General features: G+C 51.8%; 1 protein-coding gene across 3 annotated transcripts in view; it reads left to right on the top strand.

Annotated features, from left to right (window-relative positions):
- LOC121164247 (dynamin binding protein) overlaps positions 1-17,429 on the top strand; it is a 64,435-nt gene extending 47,006 nt beyond the window's left edge. For 2 of the 3 annotated variants that reach the window (XM_040992312.1, XM_040992314.1), the window contains 11 exons: positions 4,062-4,209; positions 5,683-5,700; positions 6,050-6,249; positions 7,965-8,095; positions 8,833-8,937; positions 10,245-10,373; positions 11,008-11,340; positions 11,576-11,755; positions 12,471-12,669; positions 14,099-14,619; positions 16,141-17,429. In XM_040992312.1, coding sequence (XP_040848246.1) covers positions 4,062-4,209; positions 5,683-5,700; positions 6,050-6,249; positions 7,965-8,095; positions 8,833-8,937; positions 10,245-10,373; positions 11,008-11,340; positions 11,576-11,755; positions 12,471-12,669; positions 14,099-14,619; positions 16,141-16,326 — 2,150 coding nt within the window. In that variant the 3' untranslated portion in view covers positions 16,327-17,429. Of the gene's footprint in view, positions 1-2,166; positions 2,191-4,061; positions 4,210-5,682; positions 5,701-6,049; positions 6,250-7,964; positions 8,096-8,832; positions 8,938-10,244; positions 10,374-11,007; positions 11,341-11,575; positions 11,756-12,470; positions 12,670-14,098; positions 14,620-16,140 lie in introns of all 3 variants that reach the window. The other variant, XM_040992313.1, reaches the window with a different exon arrangement.
- Positions 17,430-18,299: the final 870 nt, after the last annotated feature.

The raw sequence follows: 18,299 nt of genomic DNA on the forward strand, positions 1-18,299 counted from the left end.
TTCCAATGCGGGTGTAGGGTCCCAAAGCTTTGGGCTGTCCTCAACTGCTTTCCCAAGCCACAAGCAGGGAGCTGGAGGGGAAGTGGAGCAGCCAGGATTAGAACCGGTATCCATATGAGATCCCAGCGCATACAGGGCAGGGACTTTAGCCATTAGGCTATCGTGCAGGCCCCAGCAGTAGAAGTTTTAAATGTCATATGGTACCGTGTTTTTCAAACTGATGGTAGCAATCCTTTAGTGAGTCATGAGATCATCAGTGTAGTGGATTGCACACAGTATATTTTTTTCCATAAAATAAAATAGAAAATATCAAATTATTCCATAAGTAATAGCACTATTTGCATTCTACATATGTGTATAATATTTTAAAATTATTTATGTGGGTCATTATAAAAAATATTTGAAAGCATTCATCTAGTCCTTTTTTTTTTTAAGATTTATTTTTGGGCCCGGTGGCATGGCCTAGCAGCTAAAGTCCTCGCCTTGAACGCACCGGAATCCCATATAGATGCCGGTTCTAATCCCGGCTGCTTCACTTCCCATCCAGCTCCCTGCTTGTGGCCTGGGAAAGCAGTCAAGGACCGCTCAATGCTTTGGGACCCTGCACCCGTGTGGGAGACCCAGAGGAAGCTGCTAGCTCCTGGCTTTGAATCAGCTCAGCTCTGACTTTTGCCATTTGGGGAGAGAACTAGCAGATAGAAGATCTTTCTCTATTTCTTTCCTTCTCTCTGTAAATCTGCCTTTTTATTTTTAAGCAGTTTAATCTTTTTTTTTTTTAAGATTTATTTATTTATTGGAAAATCAGATATACAGAGAGGAGGAGAGACAGAGAGCAAGATCCGTCCGATGATTCACTCCTGAAGTGAGAGCAACGGCGGTGCTATGCCGATCCAAAGCCAGGAACTTCTTCTGGGTCTCCCACATGGGTGCAGGGTCCCAGAGCTTTGGGCTGTCTTTGACTGCTTTCCCAGGCCACAAGCAGGGAGCTGGATGGGAAGTGGAGCTGCCGGGATTAGAACCGGCGTCTATATGGGATCCTGAGGCATTCAAGGCGAGGACTTTAGCCGCTAGGCCACGCTGCTGGGCCCAAATCTGCCTTTCATAAATAAATAAATAAATAGATTTTTCTAAAGATTTTTTTTTTTTGGAAAGTCAGATATATAAAGAGGAGGAGACACAGAGGGGAAGCTCTTCTGTCCATTGATTCACTCCCCAAGTGTCCACAACAGCCAGAGCTGAGCTGACCCAAAATCAGGAGACCAGAAACTCTTCCAGGTCTCCCACACACAGGTGCAGGGTCCCAAGGCTTGGGGCTGTCCTCAACTGCTTTCCCAGGCCATACTCAGGATTAGAACTGGTGCCCATATGGGATCTCGGCACATTCACGGTGAGAACTTTAGCCACTAGGCTACCATGCCGGGTCCAAATAAATCTTTAAAAAAGAATTCCCCTAAATTACCAGCTTAAAGCAAACATTCCAGGGCCAGTGCTGTAGTAGAGCAAGTTAAACTTCAGTTTGTGGTCCTGGCATCCCAAATGAACACTGGTTCAAGTTCCGACTGTTCCACTTCCTGTCCAGCCCCTTGCTAATGTACACAGGAAAGCAGAGAAGGACTGCCCCGATGCTTGGGCCCCTGTGCCCGTGTGGGACATAAATGCTTCTGTGGCCAGGAATCTGAGTGGCTTAGCTCGAGCCCAGGCCCTCAGGAAGCTGGAGCCAGGCCCTTGGCTGTCACCTGGGGCTCAGAGATCCGCTCCCCACAAACTCACTGAGCACGTCAGGGCTCATTTCCTCCTGCGCGACATGGATGAGTCAGGAGCCACACAAAGGACACTCCCAGTGAGGGAGGAAGCCGCGACAGGAGCCACCGTGTCCTTTACGATTGGATTTCAGAAATGCCGTATCATCACCTCCGCCACGTTCTGTTGGCCACACAGCAGCCCAGTACAGTGTGGCTGGGGGCATCTGGTCCTTTGCCTGTTGGACTGGACTCCATCACAAGATCCCACCATGAGTCTATCCATCCCACTGCACACCTGACAGCGTCTAGCACAAGGAACAAGTGACCCTGGCGCCTTTCCAAAATGCCCCATCCTGCTCCTCTAATTTTCATTGGCAGAATTGAGTCACGTGTGAGTATAAGTTGATTGCTAGGAGGCAGGTAGAGTCTTGTGGTCGGCTCATACCAGGTAGCTATGTGCCTGATTAGCTAGAGAAAAAGGAAACAGGGAACAAAATTAGGGCTGTGCCCTCTGGAGGAGCGTGGGGGTGTAACCGACGGCGCAGCGTTATTCATTTCATGCATTTTGAGTACTTGTGGTATACACACACCCACTCGTGTATGCCAGTGATTCCCTACAACTCTGAAATTTAGGTGTGCTTTTTTAAGGATTTATTTATCTTTATTGCAAAGTCAGATATACAGAGAGGAGGAGAGACAGAGAGGAAGATCTTCTGTCCAATGACTCACACCCAAAGCAGCTGCCACAGCCTAAGCTGAGCCAGTCCGAAGCCAGGAGCCCGGAGCTTCTTCCGGGTCTCCCACGAAGGTAAAGGTTCCCAAACACTTGGGCGGTCCTTGACTGCTTTACCAGGCCACAAGCAGGGAGCTGGATGGGAAGTAGAGCAGCCAGGATTAGAACCAGTGCCCATGTGGGATTCCAGCGTGTCCAAGGCAGGGACTTTAGCCACTAGGCTACCACACTGGGCCCGATTTAGGTATTCTTAATCTTATTTTCAATATATATACATGTTTTAAGTTAAATATATTAGATATTAATTTGAATAGCAGAGTTCCAGAGAGAGAGAGAGCTTCCATCCTCAGGCTCCTTCCTCAAAGGCCACAGTGCTGGGACTGGGCCGGACCCAAACCAGAATCCTGAAACTGCATCCCAGTCTCCTGCTTGTGTGGTAGGGCCCAAGTACTTGGGCCATCTTCCACTTTCCCCAGGCCCTTTAGCCGGAAGTTAGGTTGGGATGCTAGTGTTGCAGGTGGCGACTCAACATGCTGTACCACAAGGGCAGCCCCACATGCGAAACAGGCTTACAGAAGTATTTGTCCCATGGCAAGTAACTGATTGGACTGGCAGACTTAGGTCTTTCTGTTGTCCAACCTCCTGTCATAGACAGTATCGACACCTGTGAGTTTGTCACCTACTGAAGTCACATGGTGATGTTACATTAAGGAGTTGCAGATGTCTTGACGTCTCAGCACCACTCAACCAGAAGCAGCCAAGGTCACCAGTTCTTATGTTGGTCCCCATCCTGAGCCAGCTAGCCTCACTGCTTCACCTTATTATTTACAACCTCACAAAGGAGTGCATATCTGGGCTAGTGCTTGGCATAGCACACTAATCCTCCACCGGTGGCACTAGTGCCCCATATGGACACTGGCTCAGATCCTGGCTACCACTTTTCCAATCCAGCTGCCTGCTAATGTGTGTGGGCGATGAGCGCAGGATGGCCCACGTACTTAGGCCTCTGCACTCACTTGAGAGACTCCTGGCTCCTGGCTTTGGGCCAGTCCCTCTGGCAGTTGTGGTCATTTGGAGAGTGAAGAAGCAGCTGGAGGATATCTATCTGTGCTTCTCTCCCTGTGACTCTGCCTCTCAAATATAAAATACATGAATGTTAAGGACAAATAAGTACATGTCACAGATTTTTTTTTTTACATGATAGTTGTTTTAAAATGGTATTACTTGTAGTCCTAAGTAAAGAATTTATGTATAAAGTTAGAAACTACCTCTGTGGAAGTAGTTCTTCATCCTGTGGTGATCTGGCTGGAGATGAGAGAGTGTGAGGGTCCTCGCGGGCTTCTGCTCAGTGTCTCTGCGGGGAGAGCCGGCAGCTGCCTCCCTCCAGCCGTGAGTGGGTGCACACGTGCCTGTGTGTGTGTGTGTGTGTGTGTGTGTGTGTGTGTGTGTGTGTGTGTGTGTGTGTGTGTTCTGAAAAGTACATACACAGATGCCAGGAGTCTGAAAATTCCACTTTACGTGATTACACATTTAGGTTATGTCGTTCGTATTGCGATATGACTGAAAGCCCTGTGTCTGTTCCCAAGGGCCTGTGTTTCTTGATCAGCGGGATGACCTTGAGGGGACCTACAAGGTTTACTGCCAGAATCATGACGAGGCCATTTCTCTGCTGGAGGTCTATGAGAAGGACGAGAAGATCCAGAAGCATCTTCAGGACGCCCTGGCAGATCTCAAGTAGGCGTGCTGCCCACTCCACATCCACCACTGCCCTCCTGTGTTGCCTTCCAGAGTCACCCCATGAGTCTGTCCAAACTTAGGACATCTGACTCTCCTCTATGGAACACCCATGATGTGTCACTATAGATTCTGCTGTGTTTTGTTTTAGCATGGTTTTTATCGTGGGTTTTTTTGTTGTTGTTGTTGGAAAATCAGATTTACAGAGAGAAGGAGAGACAGAGAAAGACCTTCCATCTGCTGGTTCACTCCCCAAATAGTCATAATGGCCAGAGCTGAGCCATTCCGAAACCAGGAGCCAGGAGCTTCTTCCAGGTTTCTCACACAGGTGCAGGGTCCAAAGGCTCTGGGCTGTCCTAGACTGCTTTCCCAGGCCTCATGCAGGAAGCTGCATGGGAAGCACTGCAGCCAGGACTTGAACCAGCACCCATATGGGATCCTGGTGCATGCAAGGCATGGATTTTAGCCACTAGGCTTCCGTACCAGGCTCTAGATGCTGTTTAAGTGGATTCTTGCTTAAACCTTGGTCCCCTGACACCACTTTGATCTAGGCACTTAAGGATCAAATGATCCTGCTTAGGAATAGTAAGCATGGTAAACCAAAAGTGTGGGTAAAAAGATCAAGGACTATTATTCTTTAAAAACAAACAAAAAAATTTTAATTTTTATTTGAAAAGCAGATTTACAAGAGAGAGAGGTCTTCCATGCTCTGGTTAATTCCCCAAATGGCAACAATGGACAGAGCTGAGCTCATCCAGAGTCAGAACTCGGGAGCCTGTTCCAGGTCTCCCTCCATGGGTGCAGCAGCCTAAGGACTTGGGCCATCCTCTGCTGATTTCCCAGATCGTAAGCACGGAGCTGGATGGGAAATGGAGCAGCCAAGACACAAACTGCATTCATACGGATGCTGGCGCCCCAAGAACTATATTATTCTGACCTCCTTGATCCGAAGGAAGTACAGTCAAAAAATAAGGTGATCGGGCCTGGCGCGGTGGCGCAGTGGTTAAGGTCCTCACCTTGCACGCCCGGGATCCCATATGGGTGCCGGTTCTAATCCCGGCAGCCCCGCTTCCCTTCCAGCTCCCTGCTTGTGGCCTGGGAAAGCAGTCGAGGACGGCCCAAAGCTTTGGGACCCTGCACCCGCGTGGGAGACCCGGAAGAGGCTCCTGGCTTCAGATCGGCATAGCATTGGCCATTGCACTCACTTGGGGAGTGAATCATCGGACGGAAGATCTTCCTCTCTGTCTCTCCTCCTTGTATATCTGCCTTTCCAATGAAAAAATAATAAAAATAAATCTTTTTAAAAAAAAAAAAAAAAGATAAGGTGATCAGAGTGAAGTTAGAGGCTGCTTCCTTCTCTTCCCCTGTGATTCCTGTCTGCTCCAGCAAATAGGAATGTTGTGTGAGGAATGTGGAAGTCAGCGCTGTCTCCCTAACACTGTCTCTTTTCTTTTCATGCCGGCTGCCCTGTAGGAGCCTGTACAATGAATGGTAAGTCCCCTTGTTCTTTCATTTCTTCAGCCTTCAACCCTTTACAAGACCAATTTTACCATTTCCTTCTTTATAGATGCTTAAAGTAGACTTTTTTGGCTATGTTTCCTCCATAGCACCTGTTTAATTCCATTAAACAGCACTTTACATAAACATGGGTTGATTTCTTGCCTGTCTTCTCTCTCACTCCCAGGCAAGAAGGTTTATTCTTGGCCGCCATCAGGCCTGCAGCAGCTCAGCCAGTGCCCAGCAAGCGTTTGCTGATGGAACTGGGAGGAAAACTCGAAGAGCGGCAGATGCTGTCCACAGGCGTCGTGTTACTGACTGCAGTCTCTGTTTTCTCCGATAGGGGATGCACAAACTACATTAACCTGGGCTCCTTCCTCATCAAGCCAGTCCAAAGAGTCATGCGTTACCCGCTGCTGCTGATGGAGCTGCTGAACTCCACACCGGAGTCCCACCCAGATAAGATGCCCTTGACCAACGCGGTGCTCGTGGTCAAGGAGATCAATGTGAACATTAACGAATACAAACGGCGGAAGGATCTAGGTGAGGAAAGTGTGTTCGTTGAAAAGGAGTTCTGCTTACTGAAGGGTTTTCTCAAAGAATGAAATGAGTCAACCAAGATTGGACAGGGCAGGGGTAGAAGAGGAGATGGTAGAACTGGACAACAACCTTGGAGACCCCATTTACGACACTGGGAAGAAGGCATCTATGATAAGCTGCTAACCCTCAGAGCCTTCCCAGGAGCACTGTGGTGCCCCCCCGTGTGTGTTTGAGGAGGGGCAGTGCTTTCCAGTCCATGTTGAAATCTGACTTGGTGGCTCACCGGCTCTGATAGAGTAAGAACTTTTTATCTTCAGAAAACCATTTATGCCTCCCTCCTGGTTTCTTCATTCCTGCCTGTCTCTACCAGCCTGCCCTCCCTTGCCCTCCTCACCCAGCCCTGATGTCTAAACACCATCTGCTTCTTTACAGCATACAGTGTACTTAACCCTTCTCTCTCTGTGTCCAAGTTTCTTATTGAAGTTCTAACTTGAACACTAAGCACGTATAGTGTGTGACTCTGCTAAACTGATGTTACTGAGACCACTGAAGAATCTATAGTGTACGTTCTTTGCTTATCTTTTCCTCTATTTTCCACACTTAGTTATCTAAAATGCTTTTCCATGTCCTCTGTTGCAACCACATCACCTAGTATGTAGTAGTGATTGTAGCTTTTTTTCTTTTTTTAATATTTGAGGACCCGGCACTATGGCGAAGTAGCTTAATCTTTGCCTTGCATGTGCCAGACACCCATAAGGGCAATCCATTTGGGTGCTGGTTCATGTCCTGGCTGCTCTACTTCCCATCCAGTGGAGGATGGACCAAGGCCTTGGGACCCTGCACCCATATGGGAGGACCCGGAAGAAGCTCCTGGTTCCTGGCTTCAGATTGGCTCAGCTCTGGCCATTGTGGCCGCTTGGGGATGTGAACCAGCAGATGGAAGGTCTTTCTCTGTTCTCCTTCTCTCTGTAAATCTGCCTTTCCAATTAAAAAAAGTTAAAATTTTTAATTAATTTTTATTTGAAAGGCAACATAACGGAGAGAAACCAGTACCTGCCATCCACTGATTCACCTGGACTGGGCAGGGCTGCACTCAAGCCTGGAGTCACGTGTGGGTGGGCAGGGACTGAAGTATTTAATCATCATCTGCTTTCTGGGTTTGCTGGTAGGGTGGTGGGTGGCACTCAGGTTACTGAGGCTAGAAGCAGTTTAATCGGCTGCATCGCCGTGCCCACCTGATTGTGGCATTTGAAACGTCCTCCATCTGAACTTCCTCTTGATTCTTATCTCCTATAGTAACAGTCTTTTCATGTGAGATCATTTCAGATGTTTTTATAAAGCAAGTATAAATTTAAGTATATATATTTTTTGGAATAGAAAAGTAAGACTTAAATTTAATGACTTACTAATGTTGTACCTTCATTAAGTGACAGTCCCAGGCACTGAACACAGAAATTTCCTTGGCTCCAACCTTAGATTCTTCCCCTATAGCTTGGCTGGCTTTTCATTCACTCCTGGCTTCTCCCAGCTACCCTCCGTCTCTCACTGGTGTTCAGGCACCAGATGTGTCCATAAGCCACTCTTCAGGTTACTGTTCTGTGCACTTGGCTGTAAGGTCATCGACAAGCACTGTCTCTGGTTCAGTTAGTCAGCCTAGCCTGTGGATCAGTGTGTAGTATATCGGGCTCAGAAAGTGCGTTTTTTCACTCACTCTCTAGTCCTCAAGTACCGTAAAGGTGATGAAGATAGCCTTATGGAGAAGATTTCCAAACTGAACATCCACTCTATCATCAAGAAATCCAACCGGGTCAGCAGCCACCTGAAGCACCTCACTGGCTTTGCTCCCCAGGTAAGCGCCTACCATTGGGGGGGGGGGGGGGCAGCTTCTCTGTGCTCTGCAGTGAGGCTGTCTGGGCCCACCCCAGGTTCTGCCAGCGGGTGGGCTTGGCTGCACGGCATGAATCCCCCGTGCAGCCTCTTGCTCGTGCACCTGCGAGCTGCTTACATGGTGTGCAAAGGCGAGGTGGCGGCTTCTGCAGTCCACGTGATTGTTGTGGTTTCCAACACGAATAGGAGCTTATGATCTATGGGGGTGGTGGACAAAAGCTAGAAGGGCTTCATGTGATCACCTAGTGGGATATGTTATGTTACTAATAAGACAAGCCAAGATGTGAGAGCCTGAGTGAGAAGCAGTCCAGCAGGAGTAGACCCGAAGGCTCTGCACTCCCTCCTGTCCTGCCGTTGGCCTGATACAGTGCAAAACATTACCAGGAAAAACTCATTTTTATTTTACATTTTGTTCCTAAGTGCTGTAGTGTTTAGAAAGATGAGAGTTAAGTGTGGGTTTTAGAGGTCATCTGAAAGTTAGAGGAAGACAGCTCTGGCCAGGTGACAGTGCAGCCGGAGCAGTGGGAAGGCGGCGTGACCTGTGCAGGGCAGAGGGGCCTGCGTGTGCCTTGCCGGGCTTCCAAAGAACCTGCCGGTGTCAGGACCCAGCTCACTATGAGGCAGGAGACCGGCAGTTTTAAGAATTGAATGAAAGATGAGAGTCCAAATTCGTTAACAGCACTTACTTGTTGTGAACAGATAAAAGATGAAGCATTTGAAGAAACGGAAAAGAACTTCCGAATGCAGGAAAGGTTGATCAAATCTTTCATCCGGGACCTGTCCCTCTACCTCCAGCATATTCGAGTGAGTGTTAACATCCCCGTAGTTACACTCATGGACAGTGCATTTCTGTGTTCCTGTTCTTACAGCGTATTAGTTATCAAGGCCACAGTCCTGAGTCTGAGCCAGGCACTCCCTCCAGGTCTCCCACGGGGGTATTTAGGCCGCCACCTGCTGCTTTCCCCAGCACATTAGCAAGAAGGGGATCAAGGGGCAGAGTGTCCAAGTCCCTGATTCATGTGGGATGATGTCCCCTCGACAGGAAGTACAAAGATTTCCCCAGTTGACCTTCTGGCAGCACTTGGCTGTTCATGCAGACAGGCCTTAAGACATCAAACCAATGGATGGGACACTGAGATTTGGAGAAAGACTTTTATAACATACAAATAGTCCTTCCTTAAGTTTAAATTGAAGCAGGCAACAGCTCAACGTTGTCCCCACCTGGAATTAAAGACCTGTCATTAACCAGGAGAGGTGCACCATGGCCTCTTGGGCAATCTAAGTGAGGAGTCGGCAAATCGGACAGTCTCACATCTCTGTCCTTGGGGGCTCAAGTTTTAATAAGGGGAGTGAGAGGGGGACGAGCAGCACTGGTAAACTGCTCTGCACGATGGGGCAGAGCACAACCCTCGGAGGGAGTGGAGTTGTGACGGTCAGTGGGGCAGTGAGGGCTGTTTGTCTTTGAAGGGGACGTCATGAGCCAAGATCTATGGCAGGTGAGGCCATCACTGTAATCTTAGAGAAGTTCTCTAAGGGCCTGGTGCAGTGGTTCCCTTTGCAAGTGCTGCAATCCCACATGGGCGCCTGTACATTCCCCAGCTGCTCCACTTCCCATCCAGCTCCCCACTAGTGGCCTGGGAAAGCCATGGAGGATGGCCCAAAGCCTTGGGACCCTGCACCCGCACGGGAGACCCAGAAGCAGCTCCATCTGGGTCTCATACAGGTAGCGAGGGCCTTGATTTGGTCCATCTTCTGCTTCCCGAGACACACAGTGGGGGGGCTAGATCAGAAGTGGAGCAGCCATATCTGGAACCAGCACCCCGGCAGCAGCTTTATCCGGCTATGGTTCTAATTGTTAACTTGTTGGTGAATCAAACTGTTACATTCAGGACATACTTACAGAAAAGCCAGTGGGCTTTGAAGACTGTTTTCTCTGTGCCTCAGCATCTCTTGGTTTGCAGGAGTATACTGCTTCCAAGCTTAACTACGAGCCTGGGAAGAAGTGCAGGTGTGGGTCCCTTTGGTCCCTGACTGCTGTAGGGAGAGTTCTTTTTCTGGCTAGAAAGTGCGTCTTGTTCTCACTCGCGTCCACTATTTCACTGTGGCTCCAGGAGTCGGCGTGTGTGAAGGTGGTGGCTGCCGTAAGCATGTGGGATGTGTGCGTGGAGAGGGGGCACCGAGACCTGGAGCAGTTCGAGAAGGTTCATCGCTACATCAGTGACCAGCTCTTCACCAATTTTGTAAGTGACTTGTACTCGTGACAGACACACCCCATCCTCCAGCAGTGTGGCAGGGTCTTTACTCCAAGGCGACTTCCGGAGGCACATGTAGGACCTGGAGGGTTTAAACAGTGTGTTAAAAAGAAAAGTAATTTGAGGACAAAACTAGAAAATTTAACCAAGGCTACTGTTGAAAAGTCTGCTCAAAGGAAGTAGCCAGTAGGGATAGTGAAATGTCACCTGTGAAGAATATCAGAGGCCACTTTGCTTAGGGAATTTGCTTAGGCAGGCTTGGCTGCTTGGTGGCACGGGGAAGGTGATGGTTAGCAAGTTCCTGTTTGTCCTTTGAGGTACTTAGTACCTGCTGTGTCCTTTCCACTAGAACGAACTAGGGAGAGAAAACCTGGGAAGGTAAGAGCAGGCACCACCAAGTGGTGAAAGGCAGAGTAGCTTTGCAGACGTTCCTCTAACCCAGACCTCACCTAAAACCCACGCGCTTGTGTTACTAATGAACTAAGGACTTCAGCGCTGACCACTTGGGTGCTGAGCTGGGACAGGCGTGGTTTATAAGCACTTTGGGAGGACTCCTCGCATAAGGAGCACAGCTTGGGGAAGCGCAGGGACTCGGCCAGCACATGTCTTCCCCGTCCCGCAGAAAGAGAGGACGGAGCGCCTGGTCATCTCCCCGCTGACACAGCTGCTGAGCATGTTCACGGGGCCCCACAAGCTGGTGCAGAAGCGCTTCGACAAGCTCCTTGATTTCTACAACTGCACCGAGCGGGCCGAGAAGCTCAAGGACAAGAAGACGCTGGAGGAGCTGCAGTCGGCCCGCAACAATTACGAGGCGCTCAACGCGCAGCTGCTGGACGAGCTGCCACGCTTCCAGCGCTGCGCCCAGGGCCTCTTCGCCCACTGCGTGCACGGCTACGCCGAGGCCCACCGTGACTTCGTGCAGCAGGCGCTGGAGCAGCTGCAGCCTCTGCTCTCTGTGAGTTGCTGCTTGGGCCGTGGGGAGGCACCCAGTGGCCCCTGCTCCTGGCATGTTCCTGGGGCTGTGTGAAGGAGTCATGCCTGTCTGGATCTTGCTCCTTCTATAGTGCTGTGAAATCATGGGGTCCCATGGGGCTTAAAAAAAAATTAATCTTTCTTTAGAGAAAAAGGAGAGTGAGTTGTTTGCGAGCCCAGGCATCTCTCATCTGACCTCTCCCTCTCCCTGCCTGCAGTTACTGAAAGCCGCTGGCCGAGAGGGCAACCTCATCGCCATCTTCCACGAGGAGCACAGCAGGGTGCTGCAGCAGCTGCAGGTCTTCACCTTCTTCCCAGAGGCCCTTCCTGCTGCCCGGAAGCCCTTTGAGAGGAAGACCACCGACCGCCAGTCAGCGCGGAAGCCCCTGCTGGGCATGGTGAGCAGCAGCCAGCAGAGGGCAGTGTGGCCTCTAGTCAAGGGCGGGAACTTGGGGCCGGACCACCTGGGCTCAGGCCCGGGGTGTGAAGCTTACCCACGCGGGTCTCCCTCTCAGCCTCCTCCTTGTCTGTGGGTAACTGTGTAAGGGCTCTTGTGACAAAATACTGCCTGGTCAGTCAAAGTAAGTGCCCTCTCGGCTTACTCATTTTGCGAAAAAAATCCCAGCTTTACATAAGAGTTGTTGTCTACAGGAGCCTGTGGGGCAAGGACATGGCAAGCAGGGACACGTCTGGGCTCTGAGACAGTGACCCCAGTCACTAAAGGCTCAGATACGCCAGATTGAGAGATGTTAGAACTAAAGTTTAGTTCGTTGCAAAAAAATAAATAAAAACCATGCATGCTTTATAATATTAAACCTCATATAAGCATGGATTTCAATGGTCTTGTACCAAAATTTATCTTGAAACAGCTCATAGGAAAATGGTATTTAAAACGCCCTTGCATTACCGAGAAGGTACTTACATTCACTAGGTAGTGTTGTCACAAGGTGAATGTGTTTTCTTCACAGCTGAGTAGGCAGTGGTGGCTCCCACATGGCCACTGTGTTGGGGGCAGGAGGCAAGGTCACTAAGGGGCTCCCATGGCTGCTGGGAAGGCAGCTGCCCAGGGTCCTGTGGGTGGCGCCTCCCTGATGCCATCTGGTCACCTTGTAGCCGGGCTACGTGCTGCAGTCCGAGGAGCTCCGGGCCTCCCTTCTGGCCAGGTACCCCCCTGAGAAGCTCTTCCAGGCAGAACGGAACTTCAACGCAGCTCAGGATCTGGACGTCTCACTCCTAGAGGGCGACCTGGTGGGGGTGATCAAAAAGAAGGACCCCATGGGCAGTCAGAACCGCTGGCTGATCGACAACGGAGGTGAGAGCCGTGAGCAGCACGGGATAGAACTGTGGATTTGGGTGGTAACTTTCGGGGAAAACTAGCCCTGCAAGGTCCCTCAGTCTCCTCAGGGTGTAAGTTCCCAGATTAGCAAAACAAAAGCGTGTGGTTGGTAGTGTTTGTTTTGACGAATTCCAGGAGACTCACCTGGCAAGCTGCACTAGTAGGCTCCAGGTGCCTGCCTCGGGGACTCCATTCCTTCCCCCCTGGCTCCTGCTAAACCTGTGCTGCGGTGTTTACTTTTTGAAAAAACTCTCTCCACCCACGCCCAACAATTTGCCTATCCAACAATTTGCCTATTTAGAGATGACCTTAAAACCAGCTCCCCGCCTCCCCACCCCCTCCCACCCCCGCAAAAAACAAACAGCTCCCAGCTTTGGATGGGATAGAATTGACAGAATGCAAAGTGATGCTGATCTATATATAATTTTCCCTAAAGCTTCCATTGTCACTTTCTGTGAGCCCTGTGAGGGTACGTGTGGAGTGCCCTTCCCATGGACCCATTGCAGCTCCCAGCCCGGTGGGCTGTCCCAGGGTCTGTGGAGATGCTAGGAAACATGGGTAGATGTACATGACCACCCTCCGAATCAAAGTGCCTGCTCCCAAGCCTCTGGCCTAAGCACTGTGTGGAACACAGAATGTTCCTTGGGTGGACAGTTGTCTTGCTTGCCCAGATCACAAACAGCGTAAGCCTGAAGCAGGTGTGGTGTCAGTCACCATCCAGGGAAGAGCAAGACAGAGCCGATCCAGGCCTTTCCCACACCTGGGCCCACTGCTGGGAGGTCACAGGTGCTCCCAGCCCTGGGGAGCTGGAATTGCATCCATGACAGCCACCGGCAATTTCATGAGAGCTGTTGTTGCACTTGGTTTAGCAGCAGCGTTTGTCTAACGAAGTAATTTCTAAGAGGAAAAAAAAGCTAATGATCTAGAAATGGAAAACCAGCATCATTGTCATGCACAGTGTATAAAAGACACAGTAAAAAAAAAGTTACATACTGTGGGTTCCCTTTAGGACTCACGGCGCAATTTCAGCAACTAAGCCCTGTAAGAGCTGGGCAGGGCCTGAGGGCAAGCTGCCTGCGCTCTCAGCCCTCCTCGGGCAGGGGACCCTGGCCTACAGCCCAGCATTGCCTTCTGCAAGGCTGCAGGTGTCCTGAAGGGACCTGGCCCTCACTTCCCTCTGCTCCCATGCTTCGTGGCATCTCACTTGGCCATGATTTCAGGACCCTGCTAAAGGCTAGCCCCGCCCCCGGCCCCTACTCCCCTCTGCCAGCTGTGGCCACTGTCCCCCATTGTGTCCTCCTCCACCTGGGTCACCCGTCAGGCGCGGTAACAGGAATGATGAACTGGCAGCCATGGCTTTTCCTCTCTGCCCCTCACTTTTAACCCTTTATGCTTCCCTCCACAGTCACCAAGGGCTTCGTGTACAGCTCTTTCCTGAAGCCCTACAACCCCCGCCGCAGCCACTCGGACGCCTCTGTGGGCAGCCACTCCTCCACCGAGTCGGAGCACAGCGGCGCCTCCCCCCGGTTCCCCCGGCAGAACAGTGGCAGCACCTTGACCTTCAATCCCAGCAGCATGGCTGTAGCCTTCCAGAAGCAGCCTCAGGACACAGGTGCATCCAAGGACTGCGACTCTGGCACATGGAGCGCCTCCTTAAACTTGAGTAGCTCGGAGGATGGTCCTTCAGAACCAACCACCTCCTCCCTACCCGGGGCAGGGGACTCTGTGGATGCAGCCAGAGACATAAGCCAGCCCACTGCCACCCTGAGGAGCTATCGCAGCAGCAGGCCCCCAGAGGGGGTTGCTTACTCCGTGCCAGGGCGGAGCGGGCAGGGCCGAGAACTCCCACGAGGATGTGCACGAGCAGCCCAGCCCCCGGAAGACAAAAGCAAAGAACCGGAAAGCGTCGAGGCAGAAGGCAACCAGGTAGGGCTGGTGGCAGAGGTGCAGGCCGGGCTTGCCCAGGCCATGCGGGAGGAGGTGGGGATGTGTATACAGAGATCCCAAGCCACGAGGGTGAGCAACTCGCCCCCGCCCACATCACCCCGCGGCTGCTCCGGTAGGGGCACGAAGCTGCCTGCAGAGCCCACCCCGTCTCTCCATCCCAAAGACTTCATTTCTGGACTTTAGAAGTGAATTCTGTTACTGTTTGCCTTGTTCCCTCTTGTGGCAGCTTACTGTTGGCTTGGAAACACGGGCGTGACCTCAAAGGACAGCCCGAGACTGCTTGCAGCTCCGCCTCGCTCCTTGGGACCTGCCTTCTCTCATAGCCCTGCAGTCTCCCCCGTGTGGGCGTTCAGCATGTGTCTAGGCGCCCATCGTGGGGCTGGGACTGCTTAGTCAAGAGCCTAGTCCTGATCTGGGCCATGCAGGGGCTGCCCCGCCGGCGGCTGTGGCCCCAAAGGCCCCTTTCCCCCATCCGTGTCCCAGCTTTCCAGGCCATGGTCCCTGGGGCAAGAACTAAGCTCAGTGCAAACTTGCTTCTCTGTGGTGCTGCTGGGTCCACCCAGGGAACAGAGGGCTTTCTTACGCTGAGCCTGAGCGGGGCACTCGGTCCTAGCCTCATCCACTCCGGTTAGTGACAGGGTCCCCCCTCCTGGCACCATCCTCACTCTGTTTGTCCAAGTGTAGCTAGGCAGCTTCCTTTCCTACCGTGTGGCTGCAGTGACTGGGCAGGGCATCCTTCTGACTCCCCCATCGTTACTGACCGGCTGTTCTGCAAGGCAAGTCAGGGTGAAAAGACTGGATCTGGCCCATCCGTTATGGCAGACACCCGTCACACACTGAAATGGGAGCAGCAAAGAAGATCAGTGGGGCCAGCCCGTGCTATGGTGCAGCTCACTAAACGACTGCCTGCAGTGCCCACATCCCATATGGACACTGGTTTAAGTCTTGGCTCCCCATTTCTGATCCAGCTCCTGCTCATGGCCTGGGAAAGTACTGGAAGAGGACCCAAGCATTTGGGCCAGTACCACATGGGACACCAGCCTGCCCCAGCCCTGACTAATTTAGGCTTTTGGGGAGTGAACCCAGATGAAGTATCTGCAGCTCTCTGTTCTGTCTCAGCACGAGAGCAAGAGACACAGACACAAAAAGAACCGGACTGGCTCTCGTGCCGTGTCGCTCTAAGAACAAGGCAGAGGGATGGCCCACGAGAGGCAGAGGTGTGGACAGAGACCTCCGTGTCTCACTTGTGCGCATGTGTCACAGCTCTGTTGCTCACCGTCTGCCTCTGTTCCTGCGTCACTGGGTGTCTCTCACTCCGTGTGTCGCTCTGTCACTCATGCTCTCACCGTCTGTCCATAACTCTGCCTTAAGAGTTAGGTATTGAAAACTCCCTTCTCCAGCTCCCCGGCCCTGTGAGTGCTGCTGCCCCAAGTCCTGGTGGACAGCGTCACCTCAAGCCATTTCCCACTTCTTAACTCGCTTTCTCTCCCCTGACCCCAGGTCTACTTTGCTGTGTATAGTTTTACCGCACGAAACCCGAATGAGCTGAGTGTGTCCGCCAATCAGAGACTCAAGATCCTGGAGTTCAGAGACGTCACAGGGAACACAGAGTGGTGGTTGGCCGAGCTCAACGGGAAGAAAGGCTACGTGCCATCCAATTACATCCGCAAGACCGAGTACACCTGAGCGGCCCTGCTTCCCACTCTGCCTCGCTGCCTTCACACTCGGCCTGCGGCAGGCTCTGCCAGGCCAAGGAGGGGGCACCCGCTCCCGAGACACGGGCCCTGCCACCTCGCCGAGTCATGGCATGGTGAACACGATTGAAGTCCTGTTTGGTTGGGTTGCAGACCTTGATGCTCACTAGCATTTCTAGAATTTGAAACGGACCCTGGCCCCAAGAAGAAAGGCAAGGCCCGGGCTCCAGCGCCAGAAGATGAGACCAGTGTTCTGTGTGTGCAAGAAGCCGGGTCGTAGCCAGACTGAGCATGAGGTGGGCCGTGTGCTGGCAGCAGCTGACCAGAATCCGACTGGGGCAGAAGACAGACTGGAGGGTCTCGGGGGGCCTTTGAGGCTGAAGCTTTGCCTGGAGCAGGGAGTTGTTCAGCATAGCCTGAAGCCTTAGCCACGCACCAGAGGTCTCTAAACTAGCGTCTCCTGGAACCTTCTTTCACTGCATTTCCAGATTGGCAATGCAGCATTTAAGGTCTTGGGGTTTTTCTTGCACGTTCATCTGAAAGTTTCTATTCTCTGGCACAGCGCAGTCAGCCAGCCTAACCAGCAGCAGCCTGCCAGCTGCCCCGTGCAAGCGTTAGTCCCAGCGCAGCCTCACAGCAGTGCAGCCTAGGGACCCCTCTCCCTCAAGCACAGGACCACCATTCGGTGACAGCCATCACCACGGGGGATGCGCTGGGATTTGAGTGAGCAGTACAGAGCGGTTCTGGCCGCTGACTTCCACGCATGAGGTGGTGGGCACTCAGCCAGCTTCGAGAGTGCCAGGTGCTATCTTCCCCAAGTCCAGCAGACCCTGCCCTCAGCATGGCACCAGAAGTTCTGGCGTAGCATGGTCCTTATTCTTAAGGTCATCCCCCCAACACGAAGCTCACCTTAGAACAGGAAGCAATTTTATCTTTGCAGAAAGGGAATTTGAGGACAGCCTTAAGCCCCTGGCTCCTCCAGGTTCCCCCTGGGCCTTGAAACCCTGGTGCATTTGGAGGCGCTGGGCTCCGGGGGTCACCATCCCGTGGCTCAATCTCATGCAGTGTTTCTACTTACAGATGTTTATATTTAAGTAGTTATTTTATAAATAAAAGCGTTTCTAATGGCCACGAGTATGTTTTCTTGATTTCCATGTTTAACCTGAACATTTGTTCTGGAAGAATGGGAGGAGCTAGCTGGAAGCAGGTCAAGTTTGTCTTGTCAGGACCAGACACGGCGCAAGCAGCTAAGCCTCTGCATGCAGCAACAACATCCCACAAGCAGTGCCCAGCATGATAGCCTAGCAGCTACATTCCTCGCCTTACACACAGCAGGGTCCCATATGGGCTCAGGTTCTAATCCCAGCTCCCTGCTTGTGGCCTGGGAAAACAGTTGAGAACGGCCCAAAGCCTTGGGACCCTGCACCCGTGTGGAGAGCTGGAAGAAGCTTCTGGCTTCAGATTGGCTCAGCTCAGGCCGTCGCGGCCAATTGGGGAGTGAATCAACAGATGAAAGATCTTCCTCTCGGTCTCTCCTCCTCTCTGTGTAGGACTTTCCAATTAAAAAAAAAAAAAAGAATAAAGAAAGGAAAGGAACAAGTGGAGGCTCAGCAAGGTGGCAAAGAAGGAAGATGTCCCAGTGATTGTGTCCCCACGGACACCAAGTTCAGTAGCCACGCACATCGGGTCACTTTCTCAAGGGCTAGGGAAGAGCCTGATGCTTGGGGTCAGAGTAATAGTAACAATACCAGAAGACATGTTGAAGAGGGCAGCTCTGAGCAGCCCTGTCCCTTTCCCCTGGGAGAAGAGATTAAATCCAGACCCCAGACTGAAGCCGTGTAGAGCCCCTGCAGGCTCCGGCTGCGCAGCCAAGGGACCGCTTGCACCAGCCCTCCCCGGCCTCGGACTAAGCCTTCCACCAGACAGGGGAGTGGGAAGATGAGCCCGGTATTCCCTTGGTGCCCC

Source organism: Ochotona curzoniae, unplaced genomic scaffold (assembly GCF_017591425.1).
Source record: "Ochotona curzoniae isolate NIBS_2020 unplaced genomic scaffold, NIBS_Ocur_1.0 contig_66, whole genome shotgun sequence".
Lineage (NCBI taxonomy): Eukaryota > Metazoa > Chordata > Mammalia > Lagomorpha > Ochotonidae > Ochotona > Ochotona curzoniae.